The sequence below is a fragment of the Setaria viridis genome, chromosome 7, assembly GCF_005286985.2.
Source record: "Setaria viridis chromosome 7, Setaria_viridis_v4.0, whole genome shotgun sequence".
NCBI lineage: Eukaryota > Viridiplantae > Streptophyta > Magnoliopsida > Poales > Poaceae > Setaria > Setaria viridis.
The window spans coordinates 23,705,873-23,724,663 of NC_048269.2; the positions used below are offsets into that span (position 1 = coordinate 23,705,873).

An 18,791-nucleotide genomic window follows, 5' to 3' on the forward strand; every position below is an offset into this window, starting at 1 on the left:
CTAGGCCCCTTTGACGTAGTATCTCCCTATTCTTACACGATCCACTTAGCTTTCAGCATGTAAAAACACAAGTCACGATACCGAATAACAATATTGTCTTGCTTCAGAAAAAAAACAGCAAGAGTCATGTTCCAGTCATGTTATACAATTTTAGCATCTCTGCTAGCCAGGCATATGCTAATCTATCAACTCCTCGGCCTCTGCTCAGTATCAATAGCTCGACTAGCTACTCCATCTAACAGGAGATGTCAACAAAAGGACGCCGGGCATTATATCTGTACACTGTCTTATCATCAAACAACTCTGCCACCGATTTCAATGCATCGAGAAAGCTTAGTGACTGACAACTAAAAATAAGGTACAAAACCCGAATAATGCGCGCAACGGCCTCACAGTGATGAGAAACTGCGTTGACTCTCACAACCAGGGCAATTGTGCAAGCTCTCATGGATGTAAATATCACAATCCAGGCAGAAGTGCTGGTTGCATTTTGGGCAGCGAACATGGAGGCTAGTTTGCCCATCTGCAAAGATTTTTGAGAAATAATTAATGGATCTGGTCATTGCAACACATGTAAGAGACGTAATTTTGAACATAGGTAAAAATAAAGTCACAAGAAAAATAAATATGGGAACTTTTAGAAATCCTGAAATATAATAACTGGTTAGGGAAAATTTTAACGTTCACATAAGTCCTAGTTAAACTAATGCTTTTGCTCTCAGTAATGTAGAAGCTATCACTTGTCTTTTTGAGACCACTGCAGAAACAATCTATCTTTTGTTAACTGTTGATTATATTTGGAGAAAGAATCTTAAGGCTAACTATCATTTGGTAACAGGTGTATATGCACAAAATTACAAAAAAAAATGCTACCAAATCCAAGATTTAGTAGCATTGGAGGGTGTGCACACTAGGGGGCAAGGGCATTAAAAAGATATCTTTCATTGAAAAAGTAGCAGACAAGAGCATACCAGGGTTAAAAAGGTTCTGCTGACAGCCAAAACAGTTTTGTACTCCCCTTTGGATTCTATTCGGGACAGAGGAAACCTCATCAAATGGTGCTACCGGGAAGAGATGATGATATGACCTTGCCAAGTGTGGAGAACTAACTAGTGTTAGGCCACAAGTTCGACATTCCGTCGGAAGCTCACACACATTAACTTTGCATCTGGGACATATGTAACCTTCAGCACCAGACTTTATTTTCTTGTGACAAGAGCAGATAGATATAAGATCCTCAACACCCCTCTGTGGAAAGCCCATCTTAATCAAATTAGCTGCAGCATATTCTGCAATTGCAGGAGGTGGGGGAGCATGTTCCAGCAACAATTCTTTGAAATGAGACTGCCAAAAGAAAGGAAACGTCATTAACCGTTCACATAAATTGAATAATCAAGGGTACAATCACAAGCATATCTTTTGTACCTCGTCCAGTGCAACCGTGTAGGATCCACCAGTCTCTTCGCAGAGATGTTTGCATATGAAAATCTCTGCAGCAAGACCAATAACGGAGCATCTAATTTTGGACTTCTTACATTTTTCTATTGTCTCCATGATATCACCAGGATCACATGTATTTAGGGCAGAGTACAAAATTAAGACTTCCTTGTGACCATATGATGGTACTTGATCTAAATAACCATTGACAAGTTCTAGAGCATTCTGCAGAGATGAATCACCAGAACACTCAAGTTTCCCCATCAAAGCATTAATCTGTGATTCTGGGCTCCCTCCAATCTCTGTAAGTCGATGAGAAATACCATCTTTAATTGTCACTAGGCCAACATGGCTCAAAGGATTCTGGTCAAAGAATTCTCTTATGAAAGCCTCAGCATGCTTTGCAACAACTGCCATTCTACTAGGACGATAATCCATCTCTGAAGCTGCCTACATGAGTAAATAAGTATTTTGAGAATGCAAAGGTACCAAGAGAATGTAACAATAATTTACAGTAGAACAATTCTTCACAAAAAAAAGTTGAGCACGCTAGTCTTCTAAAACTGAAACATTTATGGATGCTAAAGGAAAGAAACAAAATGTTAGAGAGTTTGAAGATATCTTCTTCACCTGAAATGCATATTTTCCAAAGAATGCATAAATCAAAATGTATAAAGTTTCATCAGATCAGCAAAAAAGTATTTCATTCTAGCTAAAGCAGTGTTGTTCCCTTCTCGATTGACATTAAGGAAGGCACAATCAGCTGAAAATACATTATTCATATTATTAACAAACTTCATAATAAGTGTTATGATGAGTGATGAGGAAATATATTTGTTACCATATGTCGGTATCCAATAAGTTCATGAGGAGGCTACCTAATTCATTAATGACGAACAATCACTCACTTGTTGAAATCCTTAGGGTATGCATCAATACAAAAATGTGAAAAACATCATTTTATTTTGTATATGCCAAGACTAGACTAGATTATGTCAGTATACAGGAGCATACTATAGATCAGTTATGTTATGCAGCTATCATCAAAGAACAACTTTGCTTGGCGTGCAATCCAAGTTCCTGCACTTCTCATGATGTCACGATTTTGTAGGAGCGAGCCTTGACAACAGTAAAGCATCTAACACGTGATTTTCTTATGCATAGAAATCTATTCAATGAAATGCACAGGGAAAATTAACTTCTTAGACGAGGGGAAACGATTAAAAAGGATCTTCAGACACAACTATCCAGGCAGAAAATAACAGTAAGCACCAGGAACACCTTCAAACTATTCGAAGGAATAGTCCAATTGGTAAGGGAGAAATGAGATGCTCACTCTATTTCACATATATCTGAGCTATACCCCCTCCGTTTATTTTTATAAGGCATGATATGACTTGATAAGGTCTCCTAGATTATACTTTGACCGTTCATTTATCTTACATTATATTGTTTATAGTTATAAACTTATAGTCATTGGAGAGTACATTTGATTACGAATCTAACCATATCAAGTTTATATTGTAAAAATAAAAAAATGTCGGCTAAATTATTGGTCAAAGATTGTAAAGTTTGAATCTTGATATGTGTGTGCGCCTTATAAAGATAAACACAGGGAGTATAATATAGACAAATCAGGACACAAACTAATATAGGTCAGAGGTTTCATACTATGACATGATTCCGATCTCAGATGTACAAAATCCAAAAGAAGTATTGTGTCATCTACTTTTTGTTGTAGCAGTCCAATTGGTGGGCTTGACAAACACTTGTAGCATCACCTTTAGGTAGCATTGGTTTCTATAGTTAGTACAAACTTCAGTCTCCGTACCTGTGCCATAGGTAGGAATCACACTGGAGCCTAGAATCTCCCAAATACTAGCTGCTACTATTCCAATTAACTGTTTCCTTGCGTTAAAAGATTGATCTCTCAAACTTAAGTTTCTAATTGATCACCTGAGATTGTCACAACAGCATGATTAGATTTAAAAATTGACCTCATATCTGCCAATTACAGCATCACCCATGCCCAGGAATGCATGAGCCCAAAATCCCAAATAAGATAACCGACCCACATAGGCCCTGAGGCTGTGAACAAACGACACTAAAGGTAACCGACCAGATCACTCGCCTGCAAATTTCTTCAGACAAATAAATCAGGACAGTTCATGCTAACCTGCATCATATCTATAACAAATCGCAAGCTTATAATTGAACCTACAAGCATATGAAACAAGGCACTGTTCCAGTGATCACCACTCCAATCCGGCCTCAGGACAACATCTTAAGTTCAGTAGCCCGTAAGCTTTGTTACATCACTCACTGAACAAGGGATTGTATTCCACAAGCCAGTGTGAGATTGGCACGATCGGCATTGCTACCAGCCCGATTGATCCCAAGCAAATAGGCCGACCTCGAACGAAAATACGCTCGACAGGTGCTTGAAGGTGTGACTAGCCGAACAACAGAGCATGAAGCAAATGGTACCAACCCGGGAGAGGTCGATGACGATGTAGAGGTAGCGTATGAGCCCCTTCTGGATGCGGGCCGCGGCGGCAGCGGCGGATCGGAGCAGGAGGCGGCGGCGGTACTGCGCGTGGACGACGGTCTTGGTGTCGATGGAGCGGAGGAGACCCGACTGGTCCTCCTGCAGCGCCTCCCACGAGCGGTCGTCCGCGTACGCGCGCTCCCACGCCTCCAGGACGCGGCCCTCGGCGCCCTCCTCCTCCTCGTCCTCCTCTTCGTCGCCCGGGTTGCGGCGCCGGCCGGAGGTGGTGGAGGGCGCGTTGAAGCCGCCCCCACCGCCGCCGACGCCGTACATGGTATTGGGTGGTGATGGGGCGGCGGCGGCGGCGAGGGGCAGGAGCGCCGAGTGGAACTGGAGGCGAGGTCGGGACCAGGAGATGGGCCAGGGCGGGTGCTTCCGGTTTGGGGCTCTGGGCTTTTGTTTTGGTTTACAAGGGGAAAGCCCTAATTACCCCTTCGACTTTTTAGTTTTTTTTGAAAAAAAAAGTAGCAACCTCGTTTGGTAGAACTGCGGCTGTGGCTAAAACAGCTCTGCATGTGGCTCCTCTGGTGAAGCAGCTTCTCTGGTGTAGCTAAAGCCGTTCTAAAACGTGTTTGGTAAAATAGCTTCTCCTGTATTTTTATTAATGGATATGGGAGGTCAAATGTCCAATGTGCTCGTGGTTATGTTCGAACCAGTGAATTGCACGCTTGAATTAGTTATAAATTTGGTTCATTTAAAATTCTAAAAAAATAAATGAAAAAGGATTATTATGCACACAACTTTTAGTCACCCTCAATTTATAGCATATTTTTTATAAAATAAAAAGAGATTAATATTGAATTATACAATAACGAAATTTTCGTTCTTTATTTATTGTTTCACGCATCTTTTTGCTCGTTCTTGCCCGGTGCTTTTTTTTCTTTCTTATCTTTTCTAATCCATTGGCCACTGCCTTATCCGCTAGCTGCTGGAACAGGAGCACCACCACTGCACCACGCGCTCTCTCACAGCATCTCTCTGAGCTTCAGCCGGCGGCGCCACTCTCTTCCTGCTCTACCCTGGCCACGCCTCACGACACACCCGTCTCCCTGCTCGGTCCATGTGGCCTCATCCCCTGCGGCTTGCCGCATCTCCGCTGGCGTTGACGTCCCTCGCCACTATGGACGCGCAGTCACCTTCCTCGTCGGCATGGGCTGTTGCTGCTCTTCCCTAGCACGAGCTGTCGACGAGCATCGTCAGGGCAGGGTATTTTCGCCAAGCACCACGGCAGGTGAGGGTGAAGCCGCGGGGAGCCACTTTTTTCGGCTCCCTGTGCGCAGTTCATTTCGATGGCCGGTTTCGGTGCAGCTTCACCCTCGAAGCCGTTTTGGCATGGTCTGTTTGGTAGGGCTTCGGGGAGAAGCACCTCCCGAAATCCTACTAAAGTGGGCTTAAGTCACCAACAATGCTTATGATTCAATCATATATATCGTTATTAATCATAATGTGAAAAAATATCTATTTTTAAAGAAATTTAAATGGCACTCGAGTGTTTTAGAGAGAGAGATTGGGCACTCGATTTTTTTTTCTCGACAAGCCCTCGCTCCTCATGTGTCGTCAAGAACCATCATCTTTCTTTTCTCTGGGCAAGGCTCTGACATGGAGGGTTGGAGGTTGGGTTAGAGTTAAGGGGGCCTTGAGGGATGGACCGTAGTAGTAGACCAAAATGTAACGGCCATGAGGCTGGTAAGCAAGATAACAGTGATGTACTGATGATGTCGACTGGATAGTGGAGGATAGCTAATGGGTAGGATCTGGACGGTGGTGACGATAACGGTGGATGTGTCAGCGAGAAGGCTGCCACGAGTGGAGTAGGGTCTCCCAAAGAGCCTTGCCAAATTGGGGGATCATCGATGGGCGGGGTATGTAAGATTTCACTATAAGTAGGGTGCCATATTAGTGAAGAAAAACACTGTAAAATATATCATAGTTAGTGTTTGTAGGAAGCTCCAGCTGCTAGACCCCGTCCTAAGAAAATAAATGCAATTGCTTCTAGGTCAACCCACCTGTTCTAGTACTAGCAGTATATACAACAATTTCGCAATGCTATGGGAGCGGTCCTGTTTATCGTCGCATTCATCATCCGGTTGACAAACTCTGTCCAAGCAGGTAGCATTCTGGTCGTACCACGCATTGTAGTGATGCCGTACCGTTGCTCTTCTATGCTAGCGGTGAGGCTCATTTATGGGATCGACAGGAAAGCAATTAAGGGGTGATCATGAGATGTCAGAGTCTCCACCGTTTGCACTTGTTTAATCTTAATGCAGTTGCTATCGAAGGTTAATGTTCTGACAGATCAGCTAGCTCTAGTATGCTCCAAGTACAGGAGGGTAACTCCAATTTCGGCTTCATCATGGTTTAATTTACATATCAATCTGGGAACAAACTTGGATGCAGCAATTAATAGTGATACGATGCTTTACTCTCAATTTTCAAATGTATCAAGAGGTGCTCCAAAATCCTCCTTTACAGACCTCCTCGTGAAGTTGGTTGGTATTTAACCACCATTACCACTCGTTACACAACTTACCGGTTGGCGAAACAAAAAAGAATCCTCCCGTCGCCCTCTCCCACCCTGCCCGTTGCGCCGCCCCTGCTCTCCACCGTGGCCGGCCGTGCCCACCGTGCCGCCTGCCCTGCTCACCGTGTAGCCCTTGCCCGCCGTGCCGCCCGCCCCTGCTCGCCGCGTCGCCCTGCTTGCCGTGTCGCCCCTGCCCGCCGCACCACCCGCCCCTGCCCGCCGCGCCGCCCGCCCGCCGTGCCGCCCGCCCCCTGCCCGCGCGCGCCGCCCCTGCTCGCCGCACCGCCCCTGCTCCTGGCCTTCGTTTCCCTACCAGCAAAGGAGAAGAAGGGGAGAACTAAAGGAGACTGATAAGTGGGACCCATTCACATGGGTATAATGAACTTTACACAGCAAGACCTTCTGTTTCCGGAGCTGGATCTGTGCATTTTGCTAAACATGTGGACAGCTCTGGTATTTTTTTTGGAGTTGGTGGAGTGAAGCTGCAATGCGATGGAGTTGGTGGAGTGGAGCTCAAAATTTGAAGTGGAGTGCTGCCAAACAGGCTAAGTTTCGTATGTTCAATTCAGAGTTTCAGACTGTACCATAGAGTGGCGGAGGAGGAGAGGAGGACCCAGGCGTTGGGCTGGTTTCTACTTTCTCCAGCTAAGAGGCCTAGTTCAGCTAGCCCATTCTATTGACTATTGAGTGGCCTTAGGCGTGGGCCTGGCCCAGTCCGCCCCTGCTGTAGCTGGCTGTACTTAATGAACTTCAAACTTAAAAAGAAAAGTTTCTCAAAAAATAACTAAAAAAGAAGAGAGGGATAGCCAGAAGAAATCACGAATCAACAAGTTGTGCAGTGACACACAAGTGGAATCAACAAAACATATGCCATAATTTCTCACGAACCGTCAACAATTTTTTTTCGTTCAGTATCTTTCTAAAAAAAAGCAGTTCTTATTTTGACTTTCAGGCAACCGTTTCTGCGTCACTGTCAGTCTGGTCAGGTCATCAGACCTTGCTACTCGCCTCTGTGAAGGTGGGAATCCATCACTGCTTACAGAATTAGGCTCCGATTGAATACTCCTGCTAAAGTTTAGCATATATCACATCAGATATTTGGATGCTAATTATAAGTATTAAACATAGGCTAATTATAAAACTAATTGCATAGATGGAGTCTAATTCGCGAGACGAATCTATTAAGCCTAATTAGTCCATAATTTGACAATGTGGTGCTACAGTAACCATTTGCTAATGATGGATTAATTAGGCTTAATAGATTCATCTCGTGAATTAGCACAGGGTTCTGCAATTAGTTTTATAATTAGCTCATGTTTAGTTCTTCTAATTAGCATCCGAATATCCGATGTGACACTGCTAAAGTTTAGCACCTAGTATCCAAACAACCCCGATGAGAAGAAGGGTCCGTTTGATTCAGCTTTTCTGAGTAGCGATTCTCTGGAAATCAAGCTGTCCTGAAAAGCTGATGTCCACAGAATTTGCTGGTAAGAAAAGTTGGGAGTTTGGTAACCTGATTTTCGGTTGGGAGATTCGGTGCGCTGAGTGTACAATAACAAGTATGCCCCTAAAGCTGATAATAGCTTGTTTGGTTGCTGAATAAGCATAGAAGGTTACGATTACATTAATTTTTTTACACAATTTGACTCTCCAAGTAATAAAACTACAAAAGAAAGTACACGACCAATCATGCTACCAAAGCCATAGCAATAGAATTTCGCAGTGCACTCATATCATTATCATCCGATGAAGCGTTCCCATCATCTACAATGCTTGTGCTATCATCACCATCATTGTCATCAACATAGTTCTCAAAATCCTCACCTTTTGACCCATCTTTGAGGCCTCAGCCTCACCACTTGCAACAGCACCCTCACCTTCACCAGTAGGTTCTGTAGGTTCATCTCCAATAGTCATTCCTGATACAAATGAGCTCTCATTTGTACAAATAATTGAATCAAACATTATTTGGAGATCTTCTTCATACTCAATTGGTCCATCTTTAAACATGATACAGCCTGGCATAGCCTAAAAAGGTGAGAGAATAGTTAAATCCTTAAGACAAGAAAGATTGTTATGCTTTATGTGCACTAAATTGCAGCTGTCTTTAATGTCACTCACCGCATCTTGCCTTTCCCACCAATTTTTGTCAGCGGTACTGCATCCAATGTGAGGATCCCTGCCCAAACCAGTGGCCCTTTGATTCAAAGTCTTCCATTATGTATATATCCTCTTTAGTGCATCCCATTGATTCTTCATTTGCATCTGTGTGTACGATCTCTTGGTTCGCTCATGAAATTTTCTAATCAAATTTGCATATCCTACACTATTAGTGTTGCGGCCTATTTTTAGCATTCACTTCTTCCACACATATTTGATTAAAAACCTTGACATCAAATGAATCCCACATATTTTTAGCCTTTTTCCATCTAAGCATATATCACAGATCAATGCATCAATGTACATGTACAGAAACATTTCACAGAGTCATCTAACTACAAGATGTATAGAGACAAGGGTGTTTGATATATCATACAGAAATTTGTAGATCGACTTTACAGCACTCACGTATGAATCATTTACAACCCATTTTTTCTAAGAACAGACCAATCTTTTAGTCAAATCAAAGGAGGAAAATTAGGTTACCTTGGGGTTGCTTGTGTCGACCTCCTCAGCCTTCGCAGGCACTCGTCGATGCAGGGGCTTCAAGCCGAAGGGGAGGCCTAATCAAGTTTCTGGGGCTTCAAGCGGCAAGACAAGTGGCTAGCTTCAGGCGACCGATGTCCAGGCACCATGCTCAGGGTGCAGAGCGGCGCAGAGGGGCAGGGGTGGGGTGCAGAGGGGCCAGTGGCGGGGCACAGATGGGCCAGGTGCGAGACGCAGCAGGAAGAGTGGCATGGCACAGAGGGGAGAGCAGCACGGAGGGGCGAGCGCGAGGGTGCAAGGTGGGGAGAGCCCTCCCCTTGGTGGCGGCGCGCGTGAGGACTGACTCGAGGAGGGGGTCTGAACCCTAAATCTTGGTATTTATATGATGGCAATAGGCAGGTAGTTTGATGCGAACTTCAGGGGTAAATTCAAGGGCAGGCGAGAATCAACGGGATTTTTCCCCAGCGGCGGGCGGGCCGATTCAGCGTGCTAGTTCATTTTTGGATGTTGTAACAATAGATTCCCCTAGAATTGAGCCAGAATCGTGGCGTTTGATGGAGTTTGCTCGATTATTTTGGTAGGAATCGGCGAGAATCGGAATCAAACACCCTTGAAGTGTTGTCTGTTTCGGGCTCGGTGTAGATTGCAGCAGCAGCAGCGTGTACTCGCGATCTCTCGGATGCATGTATCGTACAGTAGCGTCAACAAGCGACCATGTTGTCACATGAATTGCACTCGCACTGATATCTGATGGATACATCGACCAGCTATTTTGATATTCCTACCGCTCCTCGATCACCGCCTTGGTCGTCCTCGTTCGTGTCAGCTAAGGAAGCCGCTGCAGAATACTACAGTATGGCCCTGTTTGGCATGGCTCCAACTATGGGTGGAGCTGCTCCACTCCAGAACTCCAGGTGGAGCCAACTCTGGGTGGAGTTGGAGCGGTCTAGATGGGGTGTTTGGCCAGAAAAGTGCTCTCAACTCCAAAAAAGATTAATTTCAGTGTGGATTGCCATTGTTGGACCCCAATTCAGGCCCCATTTATCATCCTCTCTATCCCCATCTTCTTCTTCCTCAGGATGGGGGCACACCACCAGGGAGGAGCTAGGGCGTGAGGGAGGGGCCTGCAGCCTGGTCCGGCGGTGGAGGCGGGCAGCCTTGAGGTGGCATCGGTGGCCTTGGGGGTGGGGACGGCGGCTGGGCTCGCGTGGGATGGGGGCAGCAGGCGACCGGTGGCGTGAGGGAGGGCACGACCGCCCGCCGGCGGAGGCGCACAGTCGGGCGAGAGGCAGGGCGCGACTGTGCAGGAGGCGAGGTGACGGACGACGCTGGCGCGGCGGAGGCGCGCGGCCAGGCGAGAAGAAATGACGGCGGTGGTGGGCGGCGGCCGCGAGGGATTTGCGGCGGCCAAGCGGCGGCCGGCGGGGGGAGGGGGGAGGAGGAGGGGGGAAGACAGGCGCGCGGGACGAGGCCACGGCGGCGGGGCTCAGGCAGCCGGTGGCGGGGGTGGACACGGGGGAACAGGCGCGTGGGAGGGAGATGTGGCGCGGGGGGTGTCTCGGGAGGAATATAACGAACCGTTTTTTGTGTAACCAGTGGCATTGGTGGGTAATTACCCACCAACTCCACGAGGAGGTTCAAAACAGGTGTTTTGGCGCTGCAAAAGAGGTGCTTCAAAACTCTACCCCCATTTGTATTACAGCTCCATAGAATTTTGAAGCTGGGATGTTTGGCTAGAAAATTAGATGGAGTTGCTGGAGTTCAGCTCCAGATTCATGCCTAACACGCCCTATATAGCTTCGCGTGGGGTGCCACGCCACACCACAGGTGGTCAACTCTTGACTTCTGGCACGCTAAATAAAAGGACAGAAATAGGAAAAAAATGGTGTGCCTTGTGCTGCCTCTGCAACGATAAATGCCTCACATGACGCTGCGCTACTGCCAAAACCAAGGCATTCATGCATCTCGATGGCAGCGGCCTAATCAGGCAGGCTATCTAGTAATAAAGCCTAGTCCTGTGCTATGGAGGGTTCGGTGGTTGCGGTTGAAGTGCTCTCGGAGGCGTGGTTGTTGCGTAATGCCAAAATGTTACTCCTCCCTTCGCTTCATGCCTTCATGCATGGCCGGTGTGTGATGGTGGTAACAAGCTAAGGAGGGGCTTAATTGAGTTGCGACTTTAGCAAAATCGAGGTCGATCAGGGTTGCAACCATGTGTAGCTTGTACTTGCGACAATGCTCTGCTGAAGTCTGAAGAAGTGCAGCAACGTAACTGCCGAAGAAAATTGCGAGGAAAACACGCGCCGTGCCAATGGGATTACGTGAGGAAGAATGCTGCGTCCCAAATGGAACATTCGCACGTGAGCGCGTCATATCACCCGCAGCGCACCCCATCGGCGGCATGCGTGGGAGAGCACTGCGCGATCCGCGACCGCGTAGCCTTTTCCCCTCGCAACAACCACCCGGCTGCGTAGGCGCAATCGAGTTTTGTCACCAGTGCAAGCGAGTGACTCCTGACCGGTGCACGGCAACCGTACCCACTCGAACGTATTTTACTCCGTCCGTAAAAAAAATACAATTCTAGAATTCAAAAGGTGTAAAAAAAAAGAATGAAAAGGCTATCCCCGGCATTTTTTCTTCCTGTGAGTCCTCGGAATCTATCCCCGGCATTCTTTCTATGACGGAGGATTCTACGGACGGCGTGGTGGTAGAATGAAAAGGTGGCAAGCAGAACAACCACCAGCTTGGAATGAACGAATGGAACCCTGCCTTCTAAGGTTAACTCATTGGCTTAACTAACCGGCCATCGACGGGCCGCCGTCTCCCACTTTTCCACCCTGGTAGATACGAGCTTTTTATTGTTGCTTCCTTTCAGATGCAGCAACGACGGGCCTGTTCGCTTCAGCTTATAAGTCGGCTGAAAAGCTGAAATGGCTGATTTGTTGTGAGAGGAAAACACTATTTGGTGGCTGATAAGTCAGCTAAATAAGCTGAAGCGAACAGGCCGGACGACGATAGGGGATTTACTGCAGTTTCCTCACGATCTTCGTGGCTATATGCGCTTCTGTCCTGTTGCGTGTTGGACGGTCAATGTGTTCAACTGTTCATTAAGAATGCATGGAGGGAGCACGGTGGTCGTAAAACGGTTGATATAACTCGGGGTCTACCAAGTTCCGCCAGAAATAAAGATCTTAGAATATCATAGCTACACTAACTTTAATTTAGGCATGTTTTATATTTGGAAAAAAAGTCAAATTTTGCAATTTGACTAACATTTTTGCCAGAGTATAATTATGTTTGGCGCGCAATTTTTAATCAAAATTCATATTGCAAGATGCTTTTTCACAGTGCCTTGGTTTTTTGTATCTAATGATAAATCTTGTGAGGAACAATGATCAAATACGACTTTCAAGATAAGTTAAAACAGATATATCTTGCATAATTGAACGGAGTGAATATGATTCAACGATTGCACCCTCCCTCTATTCCAAAATAAAAATCAAAGGCCTCTTTGCCCCTAACCAATCATATATGACCAGAGCGAGCTAGATCTTGAGTGCGACTATATCATGAACTCTTTGCACGGTACTTTGTCCTTCTAAATGACCAATGACTCCCATGAACGCTTTCTAATCTTTTGTGTGCTTTCTTTTCGACACCGGACATTCTTATTACTACATTTTGGTGTAACTAAAAGCCTACGAGCTTTATGTTCTTTTGCGGGCTTGCAACGGATGAGGTGGGCCTGAGCCTTTATGCTCTTCCTTTAAGCTCACTCTAGCGCCGCTTGGCTGGCAGCAAGATCTGTTCCGCACGGGCAGCACCGCTGTTTTTGTTCGTCTCCCGTGAAAAAAGAAATGGTTGTTTTGCTCTAGGTCCACAATGGCGTCATAATCTTCTAGGAGATAGCATATGCACCTGCACTAGCTCAAGCAGTGCCATACTGCCATGACATAAGCTAAACAATAAAAATATTTTTAATAGTATTACTATATATTTTTCAAAAATATCTGTAAAATAATCGAGATCAGAAATTTGTTCTCCTAACACAGAGGCCGGACTTGGAAGTTGGAAGGCATTTGACCATGTCATCTATTAGACCTCCTCCAATGGTTAACTCATACGATTTAGGAGATAGCGTGAGAGATGGGTCTTCCACTAATAAGAGTCGAACACTAATTTTTATGTCTATATAACCCTATACGTCAGCTTCACGTGATTTAGAGATGTGTGCATGAGACTATCATTTGAATAAGAGATAGCTCTTCATCCTCTCTTTCACATAGGGTAACAATATGATATAATATACTTATGAGTCTACTATAATATTGTTCATACCAAAACAAATTTAGTTGGGAAGTATTTAGAAGCATCTCCAACCAACTGCCCATTTTTAACTCTTGAGTTGGCAAAAATATTTCCCTCTATATTGAGTTGTTTATTCCAACAGACTATCCATTTTCCGCTCTTCAAATCCCAACGGCTAGGTTCCTCTCTAAAATATACACTCTTCATCCACTCCAACAAACTCTCCATTTCGCACCACAACAGCTTCTATTTTGCACTCTTCATTCGGGCAATTATTGCTCTAGCAAGGCAAATTGGCTTGCCGAGTTTGGCAAGTGTCAGAGAGTCGGATATAATGAAGATATATATAGCAACTCTGTTGGATCATGATTTTTTTTATTAAATTGCCAAATTTTAGCTTGACAAGTTGGAGCTGCTCGGACAGTGTACTGCTATAAACCACGTAGAAGAGTTCAAAAACACTTGCCAAAATTGTTTCAAAACATAAAAACTACCAAAAAGAGAATTCTGGCTGACACCTCAGTGTTATCAGAGAAAACAGAAACCCAGCTTGAACCCCACGGAGGGAAAAAAGTAATAAAAAAACCAAGACACGCTTGGAAAAGCTTCAAAGGCCTCCTCGGTGTATCTCCCACCCGCCAATTAATGCTCCTCGGGACCAGCGCCTCACTTCAATGCGAAGAACCAAAAAGGACCCCCGAGGTAGAAAAGAAAGAAAGAAACTCGGAGGAGCAGCAGGGCAGCGGAAGCGGAGCGCGAGGACGGAGGCGGACTTGCTCGGCTGGGATCCCCCGCCCGGGGCCCACATGGCGGCGTCGCCTTGATCCCGGCGCCACCCACCGCGACGCCGGCGGCCGCGGCGTCCCGAGATGCCGCCGCGGGCAGCGGCGCTGCTCTTCCTCCTCGTGGTCTCCGGTACGTCCTTGGGACTTTCCTTATTTTCTTCGCCGGTGCTTTGCGTCTGGGGAGTTTTCTCGAGTTCGAGTTGCAATGCCGGGGAGAATTCTAGTCTGGCTTGCGTTCTCGCGGTGGGATCACCGGAGAGGAGCCGCGGGCATGGCGTGCGTGCCAAGTTCCCCTGCTTGTGCGCGGGGCAAAAGATGGTTCTGCCTGCCTTTTTGCTTCATGGAGCTGTTGCTCTCGTGATTTGGTTCGTCGGAGCGCATCTGAATCACGCCTCTCCCTTGACTCGGCTCAGGCTTAGCATGTAAAAGTTGCGATTTCTTCTGAAAAATCTGCTCTTCGAATGTTTCGCAATGGCGCCGCGGCGATTTCCCGCACGCTTCTACGCGTGCCTTAATACAACAGGGGCTGTGATGCGGGTGCGGCATTTTCTGCTACTTGCATCAATCCCAAAATTCTTAGACTTTAGTGGGTTTGGCGCGGTGCTTGGCGAGGGTTTTGGGCTCCTCATGCTGTCGTTTTTTTTTCAAGGGTTCTTCGTTTTTCTTGCTAGAGCTGTCAATTGTCATTGCTCTCTGCGTTGCCTAACTGGATACAGACTGTACAGCTCCAAATGCGGGTAACAAAACCCAATTTGCAGTGCATTGAACACGTTTCCATTTTAGTTCTATTGTAAACAAGAGTTCTTTATTTTTGTTATTGTGATGCATGTATGCATTGTTTGGGACTTTGGGCTAATTGTTTCGTGTTTGAATATCTTATGCAGTACAATTCGGAACATCAAGTTCAACAAGTATTGCGGCATACTTATTTGGATTCTTGAGTAGAACCCATCTGCAACACTTTCCTGCCCTAGCCCCAGGCCCAGCCCCTTCTCCTCAACCTCAAGGTAAGTAGAAAAATTCTTGAGATTTGTACACATGAATAGTAGCATAGGTGTAACAACATAATAATTCTCACCATGACCAAAAATATATATTTCAGTGTGTAAACCCTTCCACTTTAGCTACTTGTTCTGTTTAGCATTCTTCATGCAAATCATTGTTCCTTTTGATTCTCAGGTCCCATTATTGCTCACCCAGTGCATAGGCATCACAGAAAAAGGCATCATGCTTCCCCACCACCTTCATCGCCATCATCAGAAAGACAAGGTTTTTAACTTTCTCAGTTATCCAATAGAAACTGCAAAATTATTGTTAGTACAGAAGAAAATAACAGTAATAAGACATGTCCATGCCTGAATTTTGACAGATTGCAGTGGAACAACTTGTTCTGCTCCGCTTACGTCGACTCCAATCGGTTCACCTTGTGGTTGTGTATATCCTATGCAAATTCAGCTTGACCTTGGTGTGGCACCATATCAGTTATTTCCGAGAATCGATGAGTTAGAAATTGAGGTTGCAGCAGGTACATTCCTGAAACAGAGCCAAGTTCGGATCATGGGTGCTGGGAGTAGTCTTCAAGATCCTGAAAAGACAACGGTAACCATTGATTTGGTGCCACTAGGTCAGAAGTTTGATAGGACTTCAGCCTCACTGATTAGCAACAGATTTTTGCAAAAGAAGGTGCCAATAAACTCATCCATTTTTGGCGACTATGTTGCTACATATGTTCATTATCCAGGTGAATACTGATACATTCACACCACTAGCCTTCTATGGTGGTTTTTGTTTGCTTTATTTAATCATACATATATTGCAGGCCTTCCTTCTTTGGTACCTATTCCTGGATCCTTGGGTCCAGTAAGCAGCAACGAGGACCCTTTTGGTGCAAATATACACAATAGAAGCCATCATAAGATTAACTCTAAAATGGTTGCAATAATTGCTCTATCGGCTGTGGTTTTTGTTTTGATGTGCTTCGCCATTGGCATCATTTGGAGATTTAAAGTATTAAAAAATTCTCATGCTACTGGCCCTATTTCAAGTTCGTCCATCACCAGAAAAGGAGGTAATTTTCGTGACAATTGGCACTGTATACTACACCTATTTTGTTGCACCATAGTCATTTGCATTTTGAATAAGATGCAAATTACATGTGGCCCTTGACCTTGTTTCTAGAAAACAGTGCTTTGCACTCAGGTACCCAGAACTAGAATCTGGGTCGTGTGATCCAGACTCCTGTGCTCCCGTCTCCTATTACCAGGAATTCACCCTGACCGGATTAAAATTTCTTGTTGGTTCATTCCTGTTTCAATATGTTGCTCTATCTGGTCTAATTGAGGCACTATTGGTACTTTGGTTTGTCATATTTTGAAATATGTTGTGACACAATAATATTATCACTAGTTACTAAGCTAATTTTTAGTAAGCAAAGAGTAATGACTTGAACACGAAGGGCTCTACTTATGATCTTGCTTTAATTCCTGAACAACTATGCATCAGAGACCATAAGACATCCTCATTTAGAACATGAATAATGAATTCCCCTTGATTTTGTAATATATTTTTTTTCTGTTTCAGGTATGCGATCATCGTTCTCTGGTACGAGCAGCTCGACAGCATCATTTGCTTCAACGATAGGAACTTGCCCATCCACTGTTAAGACATTTACAATAACCGAACTTGAGAAGGCCACAGAAAACTTCAGCTTCAGTAAAATAATAGGTGAAGGGGGTTATGGGCGCGTTTATCGTGGTATAATTGAAGATGGTGTTGAGGTTGCTGTCAAATTGCTCACAAGGAAACATCAGAACAGGGATCGCGAGTTCATTGCGGAGGTTGAGATGCTAAGCCGTTTGCATCACCGCAATCTTGTCAAGCTGATTGGTATATGCATTGAACGGAGCACGAGATGCTTGGTATTTGAGCTTGTTCCAAATGGAAGCGTTGAATCTCATCTACATGGTATGTGAAACTATGTTAATTTCATATTATCTTAACATTACCTACATAATTCTTAAGAAACTTGGACTGGGAAGCCAAGAACATTATGCTTGGACCTAGTTTGTTTTCTTTGGCATCTAATATTTTTCAATTTGTGTACTTCTATTTTGATATTTCAGGCTCAGATAAAATCTATGGTCCACTTGATTTTGACACTAGAATGAAAATAGCCCTCGGTGCGGCACGGGGACTAGCCTATCTGCATGAGGATGCCAATCCCCATGTCATTCACCGGGATTTCAAGGCTAGCAATGTTCTGTTGGAAAACGATTTCACTCCCAAGGTTGCTGATTTTGGGCTGGCAAAGGAAGCATCAGATGGGATGGATCATATTTCTACTCAGGTCATGGGGACTTTCGGGTACGAGCTCTACTATTACTATTCCACAATTGCCATCACAAAATTCTTGAATGCACTTTTGATGACGGCGAGCGTAATTTACTCATGAATCTTGATACAAATTATTTGAACTATTTATACAATTTTATTTCATTACTGCTTAATTATGGATCATTTCATTCATTTGTCTCCATGCTTTGCAGGTATGTTGCCCCAGAGTATGCGATGACGGGGCATCTACTTGTCAAGAGCGACGTCTACAGCTATGGTGTGGTGCTCCTCGAGCTGCTGTCAGGCCGGAAGCCCGTGGACATGACCCAGCCACCGGGGTCCGAGAACCTGGTCACCTGGGCGCGTCCACTCCTCACCACCCGAGAAGGCCTTCAGCGGCTGGTGGACCCGTCGCTACCGGCGGGCTACGACTTCGAGAAGCTGGCCAAGGCGGCGGCCATCGCGTCCATGTGCGTGCACATCGAGGCATCGCAGCGCCCGTTCATGGGCGAGGTCGTGCAGGCGCTGAAGCTGATCCACAGCTGCGGCGGCGCAGCCGGCGATGAGACCTGCAGCGGCTCCTTCGGCGGCGGCGCGACGGAGGAGTCCCCCTGGAACGACGGCAGCCGGAGCACGTGGAACGACGGTCCCGCCACGCCGGGTCCGGCGTTAGCCCTGGGCTACGGCTCGGACCCCGCCGGCGCCGCGGACGACGAGCGGAGGCCGCGGTCGGCGTCGAGCGCCGTGCTGGACAAGATCGAGTCCCTGGCGATGTACGACTGGTCCGGCCCGCTGCGCTCCAAAGGGAGGCTCAGCTTCTACAGGCTGAGGGGGAGCATGAGCGAGCACGGCCGGCCCTCGGACGACGGCAGCGTGGAAGGCTACTTGATGTAAGCCGGCTGGCCGGCGACGGCGACCGTCCGCAGATTGGCGCGGCGGGCGCGCCTTCGCGTTTCTTGTCTCGATCTAGAATTGTATAGCTCCTGCTTGACGAGATTTTGGTGCCTGTTGCGAAGAACACACCGTTCTGATCCTCTAATGTAGTCGATGCATTTTGGCCCGGAATAGACGAGCGAGAACTGGAGGCTGTCAGAGTTGCCAACCCATCATCGTGACTCTGAACACACAAGATGCCTTCGGGATTAGCATTCTGACATCCAGCGAGACGAGCGGAAACTGGGCCCAAGCTGACAGCGCAGTGGGGGCCCAAGTAGCA

The 18,791-nt window shown here is 46.0% G+C and overlaps 2 protein-coding genes across 2 annotated transcripts; one reads left to right on the forward strand and one right to left on the reverse strand.

The window, feature by feature from the left end:
- Positions 1-242: 242 nt before the first annotated feature.
- Positions 243-4,359, reverse strand: LOC117865285 (general transcription factor IIH subunit 2). The gene is made up of 4 exons (XM_034749443.2): positions 3,929-4,359; positions 1,426-1,887; positions 972-1,344; positions 243-523 (listed from the first exon to the last, which is right to left on the reverse strand). Exons 1-4 carry the CDS (start codon positions 4,256-4,258, stop codon positions 390-392), a joined length of 1,299 nt encoding a protein of 432 aa, XP_034605334.1. The 5' UTR covers positions 4,259-4,359; the 3' UTR covers positions 243-389.
- A 9,761-nt stretch (positions 4,360-14,120) lies between these two features.
- LOC117863335 (receptor-like serine/threonine-protein kinase ALE2) lies at positions 14,121-18,681 on the forward strand. Its single transcript, XM_034746996.2, has 8 exons — positions 14,121-14,372; positions 15,127-15,249; positions 15,422-15,511; positions 15,612-15,983; positions 16,062-16,310; positions 16,823-17,206; positions 17,365-17,605; positions 17,788-18,681. The coding sequence occupies exons 1-8, from the start codon at positions 14,327-14,329 to the stop codon at positions 18,467-18,469; spliced, it is 2,187 nt and encodes a 728-aa protein (XP_034602887.1). The 5' UTR covers positions 14,121-14,326; the 3' UTR covers positions 18,470-18,681.
- The last annotated feature ends 110 nt before the right edge of the window (positions 18,682-18,791 follow it).

What these genes read in the sequence shown, in the direction of transcription:
- LOC117865285 (XM_034749443.2), bottom strand. Translation starts at nt 4,258, where the DNA reads ATGTACGGCGTCGGCGGCGGTGGGGGCGGCTTCAACGCGCCCTCCACC. An exon ending in ACACGGTTGCACTGGACGAG is followed by an intron (nt 1,345 to 1,425) that starts GTACAAAAGATA and finishes TTCTTTTGGCAG; the next exon opens with TCTCATTTCAAAGAATTGTT. An exon ending in GCAGAACCTTTTTAACCCTG is followed by an intron (nt 524 to 971) that starts GTATGCTCTTGT and finishes AAATCTTTGCAG; the next exon opens with ATGGGCAAACTAGCCTCCAT.
- LOC117863335 (XM_034746996.2), top strand. Translation starts at nt 14,327, where the DNA reads ATGCCGCCGCGGGCAGCGGCGCTGCTCTTCCTCCTCGTGGTCTCCG. An exon ending in GTCCATCACCAGAAAAGGAG is followed by an intron (nt 16,311 to 16,822) that starts GTAATTTTCGTG and finishes TTTCTGTTTCAG; the next exon opens with GTATGCGATCATCGTTCTCT. An exon ending in CAGGTCATGGGGACTTTCGG is followed by an intron (nt 17,606 to 17,787) that starts GTACGAGCTCTA and finishes CATGCTTTGCAG; the next exon opens with GTATGTTGCCCCAGAGTATG.